At 39.1% G+C, this 22,570-nt stretch overlaps 1 protein-coding gene across 1 annotated transcript; it reads left to right on the forward strand.

The window, feature by feature from the left end:
* The first annotated feature begins 3,897 nt into the window (after positions 1-3,897).
* On the forward strand, positions 3,898-16,711 carry LOC143857135 (potassium transporter 7-like). Its single transcript, XM_077367484.1, has 9 exons — positions 3,898-4,091; positions 6,278-6,518; positions 6,596-6,844; positions 7,051-7,101; positions 11,635-11,895; positions 11,999-12,051; positions 14,469-14,583; positions 14,668-14,922; positions 15,462-16,711. Exons 1-9 carry the CDS (start codon positions 4,044-4,046, stop codon positions 16,550-16,552), a joined length of 2,364 nt encoding a protein of 787 aa, XP_077223599.1. The 5' UTR covers positions 3,898-4,043; the 3' UTR covers positions 16,553-16,711.
* Positions 16,712-22,570: the final 5,859 nt, after the last annotated feature.

Here is a 22,570-nt window from a genome sequence, read left to right on the forward strand (position 1 = left end):
GGAGAGATTTTTACATCCTGAATTTCTCATTTAAAATCCAAGAAACACTGTCAGGACAACATACAACTGCTTGATCATGAACCCTCTTTTACATTGTTTTCAAACTAAAAACCTGGATTCTAAAATCCGCGTATCCAAACAGCCCCTAAAGTGGCATAGTTTACTAACCTTCAGAGGCAAAAGATCAAGGCTTTAGTAGAATCCGGTTCAGTCACTCAGTTTCAGATTCACGGGGATGGCTCATTACAGTCTTCATGTTCATATATCAAGACTAAAGCCACTAGTTAGATCATCCTTTTTCAGAAGTAGAGCTAGTCAATCTACACTTGTCTTTCGCTGAAGACAGGTTAGGACCAACTTAAGAGTGTTTAATGCTATCCTAATTGCTGACGCCCCTTCTCTAATTTCTACCCACTCGATGAGAGAATTGAGCAAGAAATATGTCAGGTTATCGTGTCAAGGTCTTTTAGTTAAGGGTGAGTCTAATCTGGTTGACTCAGAGAGGTTTGTGAGCTCGAGCTGGATCTGTTCGGATTCGGATTGGAGGTCTTGGGCTTGCATCTTCCCATTTCCTTCTAACTTCGGCTTGCTGGTGGTGGGGTGGGGAAGTAAGGAATAGTGCGAAGAGAAGGAAGTGCGCTAAAGCATTGAGCTAGCAAGAGAAAGTGCACCTAAGAATTGGTTTTCCTGTCATATAAGGAAGTTCATCGTCCTGCAATTCCAAATCAAAGGGGGGCGACCTGGGGGAAAAGGATAAGGTAGAAGCTCACAACACAGGGTATACAATACATCTAGATAGCACCAAGACGTATAGAGATTTGAAAAGCATTTTCTGTTGGAACACTATATAAAGAGAGAGATTGCCCAATCTGTGTCACATGGAGTCTGAAGAAAATTGGAAATTTTCATTAATCTTGGATGTATTACAAAGAGTAGGTTAGTGCTTATATAGAGCACCTACATGATAAACATAGAATGGAATCAAGATAATTCTAGAAGGAAATAATCCCTAATCAAATCTACTTTCCTAATCTCCATTGCTTGCCTCTTCTAACCCACTTGCCTCATTTATCTTCCTGCCTCGTTTACCCAACTTACCTAATCTACCTCCAAGATGATCCAACGGTGAGATCTTAACCCAATCTAACCTTTGGATCCCACATATTCCAGCATGCCCTCTCAAACGTATATGGATTGAAAATCGATATACGTTTGACAACAATTAAAAAAAAAAAATCCCAATACAATAGAATTCCCCAAATTACAAATGTAATAAAAATCAACAGATTTGATACACACTTCCAAAAGTCTATGATGAAGATCCTCTGATGAAGACTGATGTTGCCGCCAATGATCATTGATGATAGTTGCGAAGAAGATGACGATTGACTTTTTGTCGTGAAGAGGACTTAAAAGCCAATAGATCATAGCCTCGATAGGGCTAGATAATACTCAAGCCTTGATGGGTGAGTAAATATGGGTCACTATGGACCAATGCCGGAATAGGCAAGAATTGGGTCACAATGGACACATGCCGGAATGGGCAAAAAATGAGCTAAAAATGAGCCTCGTGGGCGAGAAAGGGCCACGATGGGCAAGAAATAATGGGTCAGCAAGTACCGATCCTCTTGGAATTTGACTCTCAAGTGCGAACCTCAAATAATCGAGGCCCCTCAACTGAGTAGAGAAATCAATTTCAGGCATGCACCTCAAAGATGTACCTCAACTGAAATAAGACAAAGAAAAGAAATGGAAAAAAAAAGAAGCGACAAAAAACGACTACTTTAATGACGGCAACAACACTTAACTTTGAGAAAGTCGAGAAAAGGAGTGTGCACATATCAAATATGATGGTGTGATTATCAATTTTAGGGTATGCCACGTAAGATGAGGTGTGAGGCATTTTGAAGGAATTGTAAAAATGCAGTTGAGAATATTTGAGAAATTAGGAAGAGAGGCTGCCACCATCAATTTTGGTAGTTGAGTTCAGGACAAAAGGAAGGTATGTCGATCCAAGATGAAGGGTACTATTAGGAATACTAATTCCCTTGATGTCATACTAATTCAAAGACAGGAAGATGCCATGTTTGCAGGAAAATGAGAATATTTTAAAATGCAAAGAAAAGTGAAAAGTTTTGGAGATAGAAGTGGGTGTTGGAAGCAAAGTTATCCCTTATTTTTGTGAAAGACAATGGAAGGGTGTTTTGAGAAAAATGGTGTGATGTTATTTCTCACACTCTCCTTTTAATGCCTTTTCCAAAGCCAAAAACAATCAAAACGTATCTCTGTTGGCATTAAATGCCTTCTTTTAAGATGGCTTAGAACAATAACGGCAATTACATGAGAAAGGCACAATAATGGGCCAATTATAAAATTTTAGATGGGGATTAGAGATATGAAATATGGAATGGAGGGGCTGCCTTTATCAAACCTAGTGCAAAAGTTTTGCTAATGAGGAAAGTCTAAAAAATTAGAAGGAAATGTTGCTGCCATTATCAATTTTGTGGTGAGGGCACCATGGTTCATCAAATATAAAGCGGGAAAAAAAAGAACGTCAGAAGGACATGGACGAACTCATTCTCTACCCTTGTGATCTTGTAATGGCACTTCTGCAAACACACTGAAACAACACAATGGTGCTATTGGATGGTTAGGACAAATAAAACTAAGAGAAAAATAAAAAAGACAGTAAAACAAAGTTGGGAAAGATGGTGGCCTGGCGGACGGCTAGATCAGCTGTCCGCCGGAAAGCAAAGATTGTAGGGTTGTCGTCAAGGCCGCACCTCGGTAGGATCGACCCGCTCTGATACCATGAAGAAAATTGGAGATTTTCATTAATCTTTGATGTATTACAAAGAGTAGGTTAGTGCTTATATAGAGCACCTACATGATAAACATAGAATGGAATCAAGATAATTCTAGAAGGAAATAATCCCTAATCAAATCTACTTTCCTAATCTCCATTGCTTGCCTCTTCTAATCCACTTGCCTCATTTATCTTGTTGCTTCGTTTACCCAACTTACCTAATCTACCTCCAAGATGATCCAACGGTGAGATCTTAACGCAATCTAAACGTTGGATTCCACATATTCTAACAGGATCGACTGGTTGATACCATGTCAAAGATTTGATTTCCACTAACTTTGAATTGAATTAAAATTAGCTCTAATGTGTGTTGATATAGAACACTCTGATAGGATAAACATAGAAAGAAATTAGCTCAATCGATTAAGTAAACAAATCTAACCCAACAACCCAATTTAGCCTAGCTGCCTAATATACTAATGATCTTTCTTCAAATCTAATATATTTGAACATATCTTATCATGGATCTTTGTAGGACAAACAATGGATATGTTCAAAATAGAGCACTTACATGATAAAATGTGCTTATATAGAGCACTTATATTATAAATATATATATTAAAATCAAGATAACTATGGAAAAAGATAAGAATAGAAACATCCTAATCAAACCTAATTACCATATCCGGCTTACTTGCCTAATCCAACAAATAACATAATACCATATCCGGCTTACTTGCCTAATCCAACCAATTACTTAATCTACCATCCTAACAATCAACGGTAAACATTCCCTTAAATTCAAGGGTCAAGATTAGTGTCCACCGCATAAGGAATTTCGCGGCTGGTGAATAGAGATAAAAGCTGTTGTCTTCATTCACGAGGTGGCTAGTCTTACATGCGACAGACGAGTTGTGAAATGCCTTTTGGGATGGACCCTAGCAAATCCCTTCATTTCATACACGTGGATATTCATTCAAATTACTCATAGTCGGAAAATGACCAAAAGACCCTTCTTCCTCCCTTTCTTTCTCTGACAACTATATAACCAAAATGTCCTATTCCATCGCCCTTGACTATTTCTTCCTCGTTGTAACGTTTTCAAACAAACAAAAAAAAAAACCCTTTTTTCTGATTTCACCTTACTTTTCCCTCCTTTTTCAAAGATCTTTCAATGCCAATATTTATCTACCTTCTGCATTAACTTGTTATACGTAAGAATCTCCTCCTAGCTGTCATGGATAGAGAATCTAGGGTTTCTGAATCCCAATCCAGGGAAGAACAGGTAAATAATGAAATTAGGGTTTTGGGTTTTTTCTTTTGAATGATTTTTATCTGTTTAATCTTCACGTAGTTTGATTTGAATCAGTATTTTTATGTTGGGTTTTTGTGTAGGGTTTGATTAGTATTGCACATTTATTGTTTTGTTCATACAAAGAGAGTGATGATGATTGAGTGAAATAAATATACTTGAAAACCCAAAAAAATTAATGAAAATAATAATTATATACTATAAAATTAAATAAAGGGTTTCTGAATCCCAATCCAGGGAAGAACAGGTAAATAATGAAATTAGGGTTTTGGGTTTTTCTTTTCAATGATTTTTATCTGTTTAATCTACACGTAGTTTGATTTGAATTAGTATTTTTATGTTGGGTTTGATTAGCATTGCACATTCATTGTTTTGTTCATACAAAGAGAGTGATCATGATTGAGTGAAATAAATATACTTGAAAACCCAAAAAAATAAAAAATAAAATTATATACTATAAAATTAAATAAATATACTTCATGATGTTTTTAGAGTGTTTACTAGTGCAAACCATTTATACCCGTTACATCTCCCACCCTGTCACTATATCATATGCTATCATTTTTTGGCGGACCCTACCTAACGATGTCCCCATGCCAAGTTACCAACTGATGTGGCAGAACATTGACACCATTCATCCATTAATGTTTGTTCACATGGATGTGATGGCGTAAATGATTGATGACTTTTTTTTTTTTTGGGTAAAATATAAATTCATATAGAGGTAAAACCATGCATAATGTACGTGTGTGCAAAGAGTGATGGAAATTTGTCATACGACGAAGGTTATTTGTCCATTTGCCTCGGCTATCTGATTGAGGGCAAATGACCCCACGATCTTGCATTAGGAATTTTTCCTATAATGAAGCTTATAGATTTTATTTTCTTGTCCCTCAATTTCACGTCTTCCAGACTAGATCATATAAATTTCTTCATTAAGTTCTCTATTTAAGAATATTGTTTTAACATTCATTTGGAAAACCTTCAAATCATGGTATGCCACTATGCCACTACTGACATAATTATCCTTGTGGGTGTAAATTTGGCTACATGAGAGTATGTTTCTTCATAATCAAATCCTTCTGTTTATGTAAATCCCTTTGCTACTAATCTTGCTTTGTGCTTCTCTGTTGATCCATCTGGTTTGAATTTTCAGTTAAATGCCTATGTACAACGTATAGCCTTTCTATTTTTCTTCTTTAGGTTTATCTACTAACTCTCATACCTGATTTTTCTCAATGGAGTTTAATTCTTCTTTAATAGCTTCCTCCTATTTGTCTGACTTGGGTTATTCTAGAGCTTCTCAATAAGATGAAGAGTCATCAATTTCACTTTCATTTAAGAAAGTATAAAATCGATTAACATTAATGAGGGTTATCTAACTTTTTGAACCCTAGGTTTTTAGTTCGAAGTATACTCAAGGGAGTTTTAGTTTCATTACCGACTGCATTGTTTTCTTTAGTTATTTCAATTGACTCTATTGACTTTCTAGGATTTCATGTATCTAAGGATTCTTTTAAGAAGTGAGTCTCTATCTCTCGACTACTCCTAGTGACCCTTCATCATGATGAATCACAAATCTATAACCCTTAAAATTCTCAGGATATCCTATGAATGTGCATTTAGTAGTTTTACTACTCACTTTATCTATGTTTTGACTTAGTACTAACACATGAGCGTCAGATCCCCAAACTTTTAAGTTTTTATATATGGTTTAAAACCTCTCGAGAGTTCATATGGTATCACTTTTTTGATTTCCGTTGAAACTCTGTTTAGTATATACATGGCTGTTGATAAAGCCTAGCCCCAAAAGTTTGAACTCTGTTTAGTGTATACATGGCTGTTGATAAAGCCTCACGCCTAACCATATCCATTAGGGTTCTGTTTCATCTTTCAGCTATACTGTTTTGTTCTAGTGTATAAATTATTGTTGTTTGGAGTGTTGTTCCGCATTCTCTGCTGAATTCATTGAATTGTTCTGAACAGTATTCAGAATTGTTGTGAACATATTCACCACCTGTATCTGTTTCAAGTATTTTAAGTTGTCTACCTAATTTGTTTTCAACTTCTTTCGTGTATTTTTTAAAGATGTCTAAAGCATCTGGTCTCAGGTGTTCATTATTTTTTATTGAGTATTTATTGGTCTTCTGTTCATGCAGGGTCACTGGAAGAGTACTAAGCATGTTCTGCTTTTAGCATATCAGAGTTTTGGCATAGTATATGGTGACTTGAGTACATCACCGCTTTATGTTTACAAAAGTACATTTGCTGGAAGGTTGCAACAGTATCAAAGCAAAGATTCAATATTTGGTGTTCTTTCCTTGATATTTTGGACTTTCACACTGATTCCGTTATTCAAGTATATTACTATCATCTTGAGTGCAGATGATAATGGTGAAGGTAAGTGCTATAAGCCTTTTATTGTGCTATAGTTTTCTTTTTCTGGGTTATAAAGTGATTATTGGGATCGTGTACAGGAGGAACGTTTGCTTTGTACTCCCTCCTTTGTAGACATGCAAAACTCAGTTTGCTTCCTAATCAGCAAGCAGCTGATGAGGAGCTATCTACATATTATGGAAATGGACACTTTGCTCGGAATATAGGTCCCTCTCCATTGAAAAGGTTTCTTGAAAAACATAAACGGCTGAGAACTTCCTTACTTCTTATAGTTTTATTCGGTGCTTGCATGGTCATAGGCGATGGTGTTCTCACACCATCAATTTCTGGTAAGAATACTTTATTTTCACCTTCCCAATATTTCCATTTTGACTGTCATAATCTAGTGAAGCACACTCAATTGGGTGTTTGCTTTTAACTGTGCATAGTTTGTTGTGCACTTCGTTGTTTCCATAGTACACATTCTGATAGCTTTTGGTGCAGTTCATTGTTTCCATATCACACTTTCTGAACTTTGAGCTTTGGTGCGTTGCAGTTTTATCATCCATCTCGGGTCTGCAAGTTCAAGTCAAGCAATTACATGATGGTAACTTTTGCTTTCTCGGATGTTGTTGGTCTTACCTGGAATAATTTTTAATTAAATCCGATTGTCTAACACTACGCTCCAAACTAGGAATAAGAATGCTGTTTCACTTGCAAAACTCAAATTATAATTATAACCCAGACGTGTAAATAATCAGCCTAGAGATTTTTCTCACATTTTTCTCACCTATGTTTATCCTGAAAAATCTGTAGCTTTTCTTTCAACATTTGAAAGTTAAGCCCAATGTTACTTGGAATATGGTTTATTCTGGTATGTGAAATGGGATCAGGTACTGGGTACGATAGTAGCCCGGTATGCGGAATGATGAAGGTAGGCTTAGCTGGTCCACTATTTGGGGCTGCGGGTCGATTTGGAGCGCTAAATCGGGTTGCCATGGTACCTTAAATCCTTAATATGTGTGTGTGTGTGTGTGTGTGTGTGTGTGTGTGTGTGTGTGTGTGTGTGTGTGTTACATGCCTGAATGGCCGTAACAGAATTAAACAAAGAAAAAAGATAGAAAGAGATGGGGGAATGGTTGATTCGAGGCAACCAGACCTCCTAATGGTTCAAATCAAGAGGAACCATGACTCTCCTAAACAAAGTCTCCTTTGCTGTAAATTTTTCTTCTCCTTCATTACATTGAAATACATAAACTTAAATACAAGCATAATGAGATTGCCACATCATCAACCCACTTACCACTAACATGACACATAATAAAAACTAACACCCATGACTCTAAAACACATACCCACAAACCTAAAATGCAAATCCCTACATTAACTACCTCGCAACTACCTCCTATACACCATACATATACGTATCATTCCTTCCCCCTTGCAAACGACCTTGTCCTCAAGCTCGAAAAATTAAATAAAATACTTCAATCCGCCTAGGTATGGGACTCGGTGGGACCCAGCCTGGTATGGGACAGGTTTAAAGGGCCTTGCCTAACGCGTTCCATCAGCTTTGGAGCTTTTGGCGTATCGGTAAGGTACCTAACATTTGGTATCAGAGCGGTAGATCCGTAGATCTTGTGCTATGGCTGCGCCGTCAAAGCTTTTGGAATCCCTACGCGATGATTTCCCGCAAATTAAAATCAAGTTTTTGAAAATGATGGAGGAACACCGGCGAATCACGGAAGGCTTGGAAAAAATCAGCAAAGAGATCAAAGAAATGCGAAAAGAAGATCAAAAGTTGAAATTTGAGAAAGCTATTGCTCGTGTAGAGAAAAGTTCGAGATTTGATGGCGACAAAGATAGTTTTGTTGATCGTTCTACCAAGAATCTTATTGATGATTTCCAACCATTCGATCACTCCATTATTTTAATGCGGTGTCCTGAAATATCATATTTCTGTTTGAGTTTGATTGCAGTGAATTTTGAAGGCGAGGTTAAATTGATCGTGACCATTAAGATTTGGGATCCCGGTGGAATAAATATTTTCTCCAACAAATTCAACCTTGAGGACAAGGTTGTTTTAAGGGGGAAGGAATGATATGTACATATTAGTGGTCTTAGTTGTGTGTAGTTATTATGTATTGTGATGTAATGTGGGGTTATTGTGGTAGTGGTGTGCGGTTACTAAGTAGTGGTATTAGGTTATGTAGTGGAGTCATTTGTGGTAGTTTTCAAGTGTCATGTGTTTGTATTTAACTTTTGTATTTTCAATGAAAGGAAGCAGAGAAGAATTCTACAGCAGCAAAAGAAACTTTGTTTTGGAGAGTCATGGCTCCTCTAGAATTGAGCCGTTAGGAGGTCCGGTTGCCTCTCTCAACCTCTCTCCCCCTCTTTTCTCTCTTTTGTTTTGTTTATTTGTGTTACGGGCAATTAGGCACGTAACTGTGTGTGTGTGTGTGTGATTTGGACTAAAAATATATTCCCAATATATAAAAAAGAGCATGGCATAAGGGGATTAGAAATTAGTGAAAAATGTCAATTAAAGTGAACTTTATAAGGAAAGAATACAAAATCATAATAATCAACCAACAAGTTTGGTGAGGTTGAACAACGTAAATGTCAAAATTTCAAGAGCATGACAATAGAAAAGGCATGATATCCGCTGTTGAAGGGAAAAACCCCTGTTGATCTGTGTGTGTGTGTGTGTTAGAGCGTATGTTGACATGCATATATCTCATTCTCTCTTGTGGGTCGCCATTTTAAGCTATCTGGGTTGCAAACAAACCATGTTCTGGTCGTGCGACCTGAATTGCCATTTTTAGTGATCCGTGTTGCAAAAGAACCATGTTCCGGGTCATTCGATCTTGATCGGGGGTCGATTGGGGAGGGGGGCGCATCAAGATACATTTCTGGGAAAATCTTTGGGTGGTTGGACTGTCAAATCTTGGCCATACTTTTTGTGAGCCTTTACCATCTAGTGAACCATAGTGTCAAGTATTAAAGAATGCTATGAGTGGCAGGGGGTAGAAGTGTTTGGTCCCTAGTGTTTAGGGAGTAATATAAAAGAGAAAGAACCTGACCGGATCCGTTTCCTCATTACTATCCTTGATAAAGTTAATGTATCGTCCATAGAACCCTACAGGAGAATTTAGTCTCAGGATTCTAAAGGATTTTTTTATCAACATTTTCATTAGTCACATAATTGGAGGGTTTGTGTCTCTACTTTCTTGTGTTTGGAAGGCACTGGTTCCACCACAAGTAGAAGCGCTTTGTTGAACAACTATTGTCGAGAATATCAACACCAATGATATGCTCATGAGTAAACGTTTCTCCTTTCCAAGTAGGTGCTCTCTTTGACATATGAAGATGAATTCCTATCTAATTTATTCATTCACTATTCTGCTTCTTTTAGCTTGTGGGGCAGAATGTTATCTTGCTTTGAAGTCTCTTGGGCATTCCAATCATCATTACTAGACATATGTAGAAGTGGGAAGCATAAAGGTGGAGGGTGGTTCCATTTGCTATTATTTGCAAATTTGGAAGGAAAGGAACAATAGGATATTCAAAAGCTAAGAAGAGATCCATTGTAAACATCATAATAGATATTAAAATTTCTTTGGTTCGATCAATGGGTTTCATGGATCCTTTTTGGGGCTACAATTATGACCAAATTGATATTCTTAGGAAATGGAGGGGGATGATATACGACAGAGGATCATGATCGAGAGCAGCTCCCAGATGTACATTGCCTACTAACACTCTAAGGGGCTGTTTGGATACGGTCGTTAGAGAGTCACTCTAAGGGACATTGCCTCGTGACACTCTAAGGGGCCGTTTGGATATGCGGATTTTAGAATCGTGGATTTCCTCAAAATTGTAGATGGGAGACGAGAGAAGGAGACCAGCAGGCGTTTTCTAATTTCTTTCCCTTCTTTCCGTCAACAAGAGTAGGAGATCATCCCATGTTTCCAGGTTTTAGAAATCTCAGGATGGGGAAGAGATTTCTAAGACCTGGATTTCTTACTTAAAATCCAAGATTCTAAAGAAAAGTGAAGCGAACGGTCTCCTTCTTGTCTCCCATCCAGGATTTTAAGGAAATACAAGATTCTAAAATCCGCGTATCCAAATGGCCCCTAAAAGTGAACTTTGATAGAAGAGAGGTAACCCGGGCCTAGGTGGGGTGTTTAGAAGGGGGATATCATCAAGACATGCTCTGGTCCAACAGGTGAAATACTGTTATCTTAAAGAAATGAAGTTTCTAAACCACTTCGTTCTATCTGGCGTGAGATCACATTCATATTCATAAATGAAATATTAGATCTGGAGTAAGATTCTCTTTCTTAATGGGAGAGTGCAGGGTCAAGGATCAGAACACTGCCAAAGTGGAAATATATCGTAGCCGGATCGGTGAGATTGATCCAAAATTAGCTGGACAGATTCTTAAGGCTCTAGAAGAGCTAGTTCACTTTATATGCACTTTCCTCTACCTGAATGAGAGTTGTAGCTTTTAGCAGATCAAATGAAATCTTTATTTTGAGAAAAAGGTCCAATAGTTAGTTAACCAGTTATGCATAGGGAAAACAATCTCCGGTGTTCATACTTGTTGGTTTGAAATTCTTGGACCTCTTGATTTCTATCTTGTTTGAAGTCATCAACATGTTAACACTCATCTGTTGATGATGAGGGAAACTCGAGAATCTCCTTTTGCCATATCAGAAGATATACTAATGGGGTGGTAGATAAACTTGCGAAGGATGGGGTTCGTTTGGAGGCTTTAGAGCAGTTCGAGTTTCTTCCGCCTTGACTCTTTGTCTTTTTCTCGTTTGCTTGTAGTGTGATTATCAGTGTCTCTCTATTGTTTCATCTTTTCCGTTGCTTGTATTTGAGCATCTCGGTCCTCTTCTTTTAAGAAAATTTTCAACCATTAAAAAAAAAGAAAACTTAACACTCATCTGTTTCTTTACCTCTACCGACGAACTCTTGTCTATTTTCTTTTTCTTTCTTTTTTCTTTTGGAAGGTAGGCTGGAATTTAACCCTCAACTTTAATTATTTTTCATGTCATTCTGTTTCTTCTCATATTCTAGTAGAGTCAGCTCATATATTTGTAGATTAATTATTGGTTCTACTAAAACACAGGTGGCGTGCTAATTATTGCTTGCACGGTATTGATTGGACTCTTTGCTTTGCAACACTTTGGTACTCACAGGGTAGCCTTCATGTTTGCACCCATTGTTATCATCTGGCTCTTATGCATTGCCACAATTGGCATATACAATATCGTTCTCTGGAATCCCAGAATATACCATGCCCTTTCTCCCTATTACATTTACAAGTTCTTTAAGGATACAGGAAAAGATGGTTGGATTTCTCTTGGTGGGATACTTCTGTGTATTACAGGTGAATGAGGAAGTTGGATTTTATCAACCCTTCCTTAGAGTTTGCAATGTTGGTATGCCATCTCCATTTGTGATTATCTCATGTAAACTTCTACCACCCACAGGTTCTGAAGCTATGTTTGCTGACCTTGGTCACTTCAGTAATGCCTCCATAAGGGTACGCAAGGCTATCTATATCCGCATTGTTGATGTCAATGGTTTTCTCAGCGCAAAGCTACATACAGACATGCTTATATTGCTTGTCAATTGTGCATTACGCTCCAACTTTTCTCACGATAATGCATTTTTTATGACATCAGAAATACATGCCATCATTGGATTCATTTAGATGAGACCCACTGCTATCATACATAAATAACTGAATATCACCCAACTGAATATCACCCATGTCTTCTCTATCATTTTTTCCCTTGAGCTCTTTGCTTTCCTCTTTTTAGATTTTCACTTAATCTCATGTTTTAATCTAAATGAAAATTTTCTAATTTATACCAATCACTCTCATAACATATGCAAGATAATTTGAGTTTGAGCACTTGTGAATATAATAGGCATGTTTTCAATTTAAAAATACTCAATCTCTCAATATATAGTAATCGAATTTGAGAATGATTGAATAATAGTCGTTTGCCTTTGTTATAATAATTGTTGAGGAAGGGTCGTGCGAGTTCGGGGCAAAAAGTCTTTCATTTCGGGTGGAAAAGTTCTGAACTCCAGGGGAAGGATAGCTCTTTCATGTGCTCCCTCCCTAGGTCGATGGAAACCCTAGGGAGGGAGGCGATTTCATCTCTCTCTCTCTCTCTCTCTCTCTCTCTCTCCTTTTTAGAGTTTTTTCTCCCTCTCTCTTGCTGGTCTCTCTCTCCGATCTCTCTCTCTCTCCCTCTCTCCTTTCCTGATCTCTCTGTCTCTCCCCCTATCTCATTTTCTTTCATTTTTCTGCTCTCTCCATGATCTCTCTCTTTCTGGTTTTTCTGATCCCCCCTCTTTCTATCTCTCTGGTCTCTCATTCTCTTAGATCCATCTCTCCTACTTTCTGATCTCTCTCTGTCTCTCTCTCTCCCCCTGATGGGCAAGGGAGGTGTTGGTTGCCGGATGATGCCCGGAGTTGGGCAGATCTCGCAGGGGATGTAGCAATGGTGGCTGGAGGTACGGAATGGCCGGATCTGGGTCCGAGTGGGGAAAGGATCGGAACTAGGTAGGGTGGATGGAGAAAGTGGGCTGCTAAGTCGTCGGAAGTGGTGGACATGGCAGGAGTATGAAAAAGGGTGGCCAGATTCGGGGGAAAAAAGGAGGAGGTTGGATGTGGAGGTGATGGTGGAGAAAAGGTATGATGGAGAATGCGTACGACGGTATTGAGACGACCGGTTATTCCAAACCCCATTTTCCCTCGTGAAACACGGAAGGCATGCTGGATGTCAGAAATGGTGCGGTGGATGACCGGCAAAGGGCTTTGGGAAGCCGTGAATCGCCAGATCTGGGGGCTATGTTGAGTGGCGGAGGCGATGGGTAGCCGGAGATTGCATTGGGGTTGTCATTTGAAGATTGGGGGATAAAAGATGGATTTGATCGAGGTGTAAGGTTGGGGCTAGAAGGGCCGGGGTTTAGGTTAGGATATGTGTTTTGGGTTGCAGGTAGTTAGCTGGAGTAGTGGAAGGCAGTGCCTGGAGAGGTAGTGGTTGAAGAAGGAGGTAAGACTAGGGTTAGGCGGAAGGTAGGGTAGGGTTAGGGATTTAGGGTTTGGTGGAAATGAAGAGGAAGAATGTTAGGGTGAACAATGGTGGTCTCTAGGGTTAGACTAGGGTTTTTGGCTTGGTGGTTTAATGGGAATCCCCTGGGACGGGCGGGGGTACAAGGTGGATGCCGCCGAAGATCGAATTCGATGGGTTAGCTATCGTGCACGGTTAGGGGCGTACAATAGCTTCAGGCCTTTGAGCGGTATTTTTGAAAATTGAAAATGGTGGAGAAGTCTATGTGACGTGGCAGGTCACACGTATGACTTGATGGGGCCCACAAATATGGCACTTTTTGTAGGATTCGATTCAATTGAGACCATTGGGCAATGTAAAGGAAAGGAAGGGGGAATGGTGAAGGCACTCTCGGCTGCGATAGTAGATGAAGAATTCGAAAGGGAAGTGAAATAGTTATTCGGCATGGTGGCAGCGCATGGAAGTGTAGACCTCACTGTAGCAGTTGACCCAGAAGATCATTTCTTTTGGTTTTTTACTGGCCTAGGAGTATGCCCCTGGCCACCCTTAATTGATTCTATGTAATGCAAGTAGGGACCCCTGGTCCCCATGTAATCTTCATAGTATCAATGAAATTGTCAATTTAAAAAAAAAAATGATTGAATAATAGTTACGTAGATCACACATATATGATTAGGCATACTATGTATCAATCAGTTCAAGATGGTCATTTATGAGAGTATTTCAAAATTTAAGAATAAATGTAGTTTATCTTCTTTGCCTTGTTGCTTGTGTCAGCTGACAACAGTTCAAGTCAGTCGTTTGTTTTGTTCCTCTAAATACATAATATCGGCAGAACAAGTCAAACACTAAACTTTCTAGTTTTATGTAGGTTGCATTTTCTTGTGTCATTTACCCTTGTCTAGTACTACAATACATGGGGCAGGCAGCATATCTTTCTAAGAACTTCTCTGACATCTCTTTTAGCTTCTACAAATCTGTGCCCGGTAAGTTCCATAAACACTTAAAATAGGTGTACCTATACATATCACTTTTGTGTACGTTTTACTTACCTTATTGTTATTTTGTAGAACCTATGTTTTGGCCAGTTTTTGTGATGGCGACTCTAGCATCCATTGTTGCCAGTCAGTCTGTTATATCAGCGACATTTTCGATTATCAAGCAGTGTCACGCATTGGGTTGCTTTCCACGTGTCAAGGTTGTCCACACATCAAGGTGGATTCATGGTCAGATCTACATCCCGGAAATAAATTGGATTCTTATGGTTCTCTGCCTCGCTGTCACAATTGGTTTTCGAGACACAACTCTTATAGGAAATGCTTATGGTAATTTTTCTTCATTCTTTCATTAGATTATGACTTTCCCATTAGCTTAATCAGTTGTAAGTTGTAACTTCTGAAATTCAAGGTGGTTTCATTCATTTGCCTATTTATAGATGGGAACTATGTCACAAATATCTTCAATATTTTCAAAATATTGCCTTTTTATTGCGACATTTTGATAAAACGACAAAATCCAGAAATAATCCTGAGATTTTCAAAATATAGTGATATTTTCATTTTTATCATAAATTATCACAATAATATGATGATATTATCCGATATTTTATTTTACATTTTTTTCTTAAATTGTATATGTTTAAATATTTTTAAATAATTTTATTTTATCGTTTTTTTACAAATATAAACCTGAAAAAAATTAAAAAATTAATTATATCCGGAGATTTTCCCATGCTGAGAAATTCTCGAGAACAATATTTGTGACATAGGATGGGAAAACATCTATTTATGCATTATGCACCTATGCTAACCAAGGAATTACACATCATCACTCTTAAGAGCTGTATTTCTTTCTTTTTTTCCAGGAATTGCGGTTATCACTGTAATGTTCGTAACTACATGGTTGATGGCATTGGTTATCATCTTCGTATGGCAGCAGAACTTTTTATTCTCCCTCATGTTCCTCTTGTTCTTCGGATCAATTGAGGCCCTCTATCTATCGGCGTCAATCATGAAAGTTTCTCAAGGGGGATGGGCTCCCATTGTCCTAGCCAGCATTTTCATGGTTGTTATGTACATTTGGCACTATGGCACATGCCGCAAGTACCTTTTCGACCTACAAAACAAGGTATCCATGAAATGGATCCTCACGCTTGGCCCCAGCCTTGGAATTGTTCGAGTACCGGGAATTGGCCTCATCTACACAGATCTGGTCACCGGAGTACCTGCCATTTTCTCTCACTTTGTTACCAACCTTCCAGCTTTCCATCAGGTGCTTGTCTTTGTTTGTGTGAAGTCCGTTCCGGTCCCATATGTGTCAACAGATGAGCGTTACCTTATTGGCCGGATTGGCCCAAAATCCTATCGGATGTACCGGTGCATTGTTAGATACGGCTACAAAGATGTACGGAAAGATGATGACCACTTTGAAAATCAGCTAATGACGAGCATTGCCGAATTTATTCAGATGGAAGCTCAGGAGATAAATTCAAGTAGCAATGTGGGGTCCGTTGATGGCCGAATGGCAGTGGTGCGAACTTCGGAGAGGTTTGGCTCAATGTTGGTAATGTCAGAAGCCTCTGAAAATGGTTATGGTGAAGATACCACTGTTCAGAGTAGCAAATCGGCAACACTACAGAGTTTGCAGTCCTTATATGAGCAAGAGTCTCCCTCTGATAGCCGGAGGAGGCAGGTGCGGTTCCAGCTGACCCATGAAGAATACATGGACCCACAAGTGAAAGAAGAGCTCATGGAACTTGTGGAGGCTAAGCATGCTGGAGTTGCGTATGTGATGGGACACTCGTATATAAAAGCTAGGAAGAATTCCTCATTTTTAAAGAAGTTTGTTATTGATGTTGCCTATTCTTTCCTTCGGAAGAACTGCCGGGGCCCAGCAGTGGCCTTAAACATTCCCCACATCAGCCTCATTGAGGTAGGCATGATATATTATGTTTAGAGGCTTAATCTGTGTTGGTAGATTTGCCAAAGATGTGTTCTAGAATGGCGGACCTGTCAGGTTCGGCTCATTGTTTCCTGCACATATGTGCTGAATGGCTGATGATTTTTTAAACTGATACATTTTAAGCATTTGAATGCCTCACAGTTATTACTGGGATATAGCTTAAGTGTGTTTTAGCTTTGTTCTTAATGGATCGGAAGAGCAGGGCCTTGAGAGTCCTATAAAAAGATTTTTTTTTACCAGATGATTCATTAAAGGTCATATAAAAAGATGACATTGTACAAGATGAGATAAAAGGCATTCCAGAAGATTGAATGGCAAGGGAATAGGGGTGTAAACGAGCCAAGCCGAGCTTGGCTAGGCTCGGCTCGGCTCGTTAAGCTAAAAGGTTAGGCTCGGGCTCGGCTCGGGCTCGAACCAGGCTCGGCTAGGCTCGCGAGCCGCTCGCGAGCCTTATCGAGCTTGGCTGGTTTGCTATTTTAAAAAGAAACAGATGTCTCGCAAAGGTCGCTAGCAAAAAGAAAAAACTGGTTTGGTTATTTTAAAAAGAAAAAGTTGTCTGGCTAGCAAAAAGGAAAAAGAAAAAAAAGTAATCATTACGGGGGGAAAAAGTAAAATACCTAAAATAAAGTTTTAAATGAAAAATTACGAATAAAAGTTGGCAAGTTATGACCATTACTAAAAAAATGCGAACAAAAGTTTGAAAATTATGACAATTACAGAAAAAAGTCATGATTATGTACAGCTGTTTCCTACTGTTTCCTACTCTATTATATTTATTACTATTATAATTACGGAAAAAATTATATTATATTTTATACGAGCCGAGCCGAGCCTGGCCTAAATCAGGCTCGGCTCGTTAAGCTTAACGAGCCTGGCAAGCCGGCTCGGCTCGGCTCGTTAAGGATTCGAGCCGAGCTCGAGCGAGCTTGCGAGCCCGAGCCAAAATTGACACCCCTACAAGGGAAGGTATATTTTCTTCGGCTATTATATATTGTTCGTTTTAATTTTAGGCTCTCTATTTGTTTCACTTTGATTTGGCTCTTTGGTGCTCGAGCCAGAGATTTCCAGCTTGATATAATCTGCGTAACCTCGAGGATGTGAGACAATTCTCAGTGCCGTAAAACTCTTGGATATTTTAAGTTGTAGACTTGGAAATCTGCGTTTCCTTTTACCGATTTTCCTGTTATGGTTAGAATTGGTCTTATGCTTTTATTTTTTTCTATTTTTTGTCTCTTCTGTTCACCTTTCAAATAGCAATCATCTTTATTTTTCTACCAAGTGTTTTTTTACTTAATGATAGGTTATTGTTGTTTTATATTGGATTCTATTGGCTTGCTCGCGATCACATTGCTCATGCTCGATCAGATTCTCGGAGGTAATACACCATTCCCTTTCCTCTTTTTAATGCTTTATGAAAGGAGAAATCCTTTTTCAGGTTGTGATGAATGTGGACGTTTATAAGGTTTATTGAGAATTCCTTTTCCTTTATATGTAGTATATGTGTGATTGTGCTGGCTGTGGATTTTTAGCATGTTCATAATCTGTACTCCTACTACATGGTTGGAGGGGTATTCCATTGAAGTCTCAGTGGGATCAGGTGGTGGAACCGTGCATTTCACTATGTGTTCAATGTTTTTAAACTGTTGTGTGTGTGTGTGGTTTTTAGTGTGTATTTGTGCTTATTCTAGCACTTCGTGAAGTTTATCCTAAATATCAATTATTTGCATATGCTTCCATATGTTTTTGAAATTGTACAAAATTTTCATCGAAATTTTCACCTGAAACTGACATATTCCCATTTCCATCATGATCAAAACACATACAAAAACTGAGACCTAAAAACCGTTGAGCAGAACTAATAAAACAGACATATTTCCATTTCCATCATGACCGAAACGCATAGAGAAACCACAACTTGAAACCTTGAGCAGAACTGAGCAGAAGTAATATTGTGAATGATCGAACTCGTCAATATATTAAACATAAGTTAGAGAGTAAAGAAAACTAAATTGACATTAGATTCAAACGAGCGTATCAAATTAAAGACAACTACGAGCGCCTTTCATATCAACTTTACCCTCTAATTCAAATTGCCCTTCAACTGTGCTAGTTAAGCAAGTATTAAGATCTCCTCAAAATGAAACAAGCATAAATCTGCTGAAAATTCAAATGAAAACTGCCCCAGAAAATAAGCATTGCATAATTGGAATATCATATGCCAAAAAGGTCTAGATATACATGGATATAAAACACTTAGTATTATATCACTATAAAAATACTCCCACGACTTCCTCATTCTTGTTCAGCTGCTGTCTCCAAGACAAGCATGATCAGGTAAATTTTTTTTTAAAAAAGGGCGACCCAGTGCATGAGGCTCCCGCCATTGCGGGGTTTGGGGAGGGCTATCAACTCATACATCGCTTACCCTATCAACGCCTTGTTTTTGGTTGAAGAAAGATGACTATATTCAACCACTCAAAAAAAAAAAAAAAAAGATGAATATGTTCAAATAAGAGATTACAGATTCACATCAATGGGGACAGTGGACCCAGAATAAAATGGGTCCCTCAATGCCCCAGATTTAGCCAGCTGGTCTGATAGATCATTGGCACTCCCAGGAATATGAACAAAATAAATGAAACTATTGTCGATCATAGAACTAATCCCATCCAAAATTTTAGCTAATCTCCATGGACCAATGCTTGTGCCTCGAACCCTAGAAATTACATTTGAAGAATCCCCTTTTACATTCATCACGCCTTCCATTTGATCGCTAAATGAGCTCACGCCTTACGTTCATCACGCCTTCCATTTGAGTATAATTTAATAACAATAATCCCATTTTTAGATAATTATAGAAAGAAGATTTCATTTTTAGTTTCCATTTTTGCATTCGATGTATCTTGTTTTCCTTTTCTCTGAATTTTGCTTTGCTCTTTGATCACCTCGGTCATTTTCTCTGATAAAATTAGTTATCCTTTCAAAAAAAAAAGGAAAAAAGATTGCCAATGAGGGTGCAACTCGGGTCGATTTTTGGGAATTCGGGTTGAGCTTTGACTATGTTACGGTCCTAAGTAGGGGCCTGCCTAGGTATGGAACTGGGTGGGACCCAGCCTGGTACGGGACAGGTTTAAAGGGCCTATCCTAACGCGTTCAATCAACTCTGGAGCTTTTGGCTAATCGGGTCGGGTTTAGGTTGTTTCCAATTCATTTTTTAGACACTCCCCGACAAAAATTGCTCCTATGATTGTCAAGATGTAAGACCCCTTATTGGTCATGGGCACGGGTGATGTTTAGCGACAAAGTTGAATAATTCTGACTTTTTTGCACTGGGATTTTGTACACGGGGCTTAGATTGAACCTCGATGATTTTATTAGAGAAATCCAAAGGACAATGACGTAAAGAAGACATATAAAGTCTAAAGCCTGATCATTGTGCACATGGCACTATGTTATTTTCACATTGGTTGCTCCCACACCCACTTGCATCAAAATGTTTTGAGATGGAGGATTCTTATACAATACAAGTCTATACTTGAGCAAATCTGAAATAAGAAAAAACAAAAGAATCAGCTTATAGCATGTGCAATATGAGCCCTCATAGAATAAGAGATTGTTGGCAGCTTCCCCAAACCTTGCTGCCATAAAATTGTTCATTTACATCAAGATAAGACATTGATCCGTCCTTATATAGACTCTTAACAGCCAAATTCAATTGAATCGACTTCTACCCCCTTTTCCCAAACATGTCTATTTATTAAAAGTTGTTTGGATACTATTGGGTCAAACACTGGGGGATTTTCTCAAATAGGTGGGGTTCTATTTTGTCAATTTTTGTTAAAAAAGAAGCCGTTCAATTGAGTCGACAACCATGGTTTTATATTTTGACCGAAACCCAAAATTTCGAACCGGTCGAGACCAAAACCAAAATCACACATACCTGAAACGGTCGTTAATTTCAAAATTTAGGGGATTTCACCCAAAAATCTTGATTTTTATTAATTATTTAATATCTTCCAAAATTTAGGCTGAAATTCTGTACAAGATAAAATATTCTTTTATTCGATTTCGTTCGAAATTTCAGCCTAAATTCGGTGAGGGCCGAAACGCGTTCTGAAACTGGCATTTGAAACCATGTCGACAACTAGGGAATTTTCTCAAACAGTGGGGTGTGTTTTATCCAAAAAGTCCGTTCAATTGAGTCCGACGCCGAGGGGGGTGTGTTGAGAGCAAGGTTGGGTCAATCCGTAGGTAATTTAAAAATAAAAATGGTGGTTCAATTGAGTTCAGTCCTGAGGGCGTGCTGGGACCAAGGCACGCTAAAATGGTGGTTCAATTGAGTTCAGTCCTGAGGGCGTGCTGGGACCAAGGCACGCTAACTCGTTATCCTTTCACTGCTGAGAGCGGGAAGTGTTCGCTGCTCTGTGAAACCAGCCTGGCGCATTGCCCTCCTCTCTAAGAACCAAGTAACCTAAAGCCTTCGCTTGGGTCACATGACTCAACTACTCAGCTTGAAACGGGCGAGCCAGGACTAAGCACCTCAAACCCAACCCAGCAGAGCCAGAACAAATTGTCCACACCATCTTAAAGCCCCCACATGGGTTACAAGCTCTCGTAAGTGAGCTCGGCATTTGAAAATCTAGGAGAAAGGTTCATAAAGGCTTGCTTGATTTTTACTTTTTCCGATGTGGGACTAGAGCAAATGGTTGTTCTCCCCCTTTCATTGGTAAAATTACCAAAACAGCCCTCTCCTTCCATAATGCAGATGCGCCATTTGAGGAGTTTGCCCAATGGGTGAGAAAAAGGACGTTATGGGCAATTAGAGGAAGCTTATATTTTAAAGTTTACCACCGTAGATTCCGCTAACTATAGGTGATCAAGACTAGCCATCTATAAGAGCCATTGTAGATGGAATATTTACCAAATACCAACTTATCGGATGGCTAGGATTGTCCGATGGCGGGCATTTTCTTGGGCATGACAAATCCATTGTGGTGCCTAGTAGATAAATGATCAAGATTATCAATGGCAAGACCTAAGTTAGATTGTGATTTTCTTATGGTTATGTTTTTTTTCTTGTATTTTTCTGTTTAGTCCTAGGTGAAACCTAACCCAACCGATCTAACCCATTTTGGAAAAAATGGGTTGGGTTGAGTCGGGTTAGGTTTAGAGATTTCAAGGCGGGATGGATTAGGGTTGGCCATCGTTGATCCGAGGCTCAGGTTGGGTTGTGCTAGGGTTGACCATCCTCAACCGATCCGACGAGAGTTTGTGATCCGACGAGAGTTTGTGCTATTGTTTAACACACTTTTCATCGGCCCAGCTTGAACTGAACATGATGTAATCAAAACTTTGATTAAACTTATCCGATAGATGTGAGCTCCATAGAGCAATATTGGCAAATGATGTGCAATGGAAAGGCTTGAGAAGCATTCCAGGGTACAAATCGCGCCAAAAAAGGTGGTGGTTCAATTGAGTTGAGCCCTGACAGCGTGCTGGACCAAGGCACGCTAATTCTATCCGCTAGATGTGAGCTCCATAGAGCAATAGTGGCATATGCAGTGGAGTAGAAAGCCTTGAGAAGCATTTTTAGCATACAAATCCCTAAGAGCAAGGCATTCGGGGTGTGTGCGCCAAAAAAGGCAGTGGTTTAATTGGCGTGCTGGACCAAGGCATGCTAACTCATTATCCTTTCACCAAAAAGGCGGTGGTTCAATTGAGTTCAGCCCTGAGGGCGTGCTGGAACCAAGGCACGCTAACTCGTTATCCTTTCACCGCTGAGAGCGGGAAGTGTTCGCTGCTCTGTGAAGCCAGCCTGGCGCATTGCCCTCCTATCTAAGAGCCAAGTAACCCATGCCTTCGCTTGGGTCACATGACTCAACTACCCAGCTTGAAATGGGCGAGCCAGAACTAAGCACCTTAATTCCAACCCAGCAGTGCCAGAACACACTGTCCACACCACCTTAAAGCCCCCACATGGGTTACAAGCTCTCGTAAGTGAGCTCGGCATTC

The sequence above is a fragment of the Tasmannia lanceolata genome, unplaced genomic scaffold, assembly GCF_043159265.1.
Source record: "Tasmannia lanceolata isolate RefF3 unplaced genomic scaffold, GAP_Taslan_0.1 ptg000002l, whole genome shotgun sequence".
In the NCBI taxonomy this organism is placed as follows: Eukaryota; Viridiplantae; Streptophyta; class Magnoliopsida; order Canellales; family Winteraceae; genus Tasmannia; species Tasmannia lanceolata.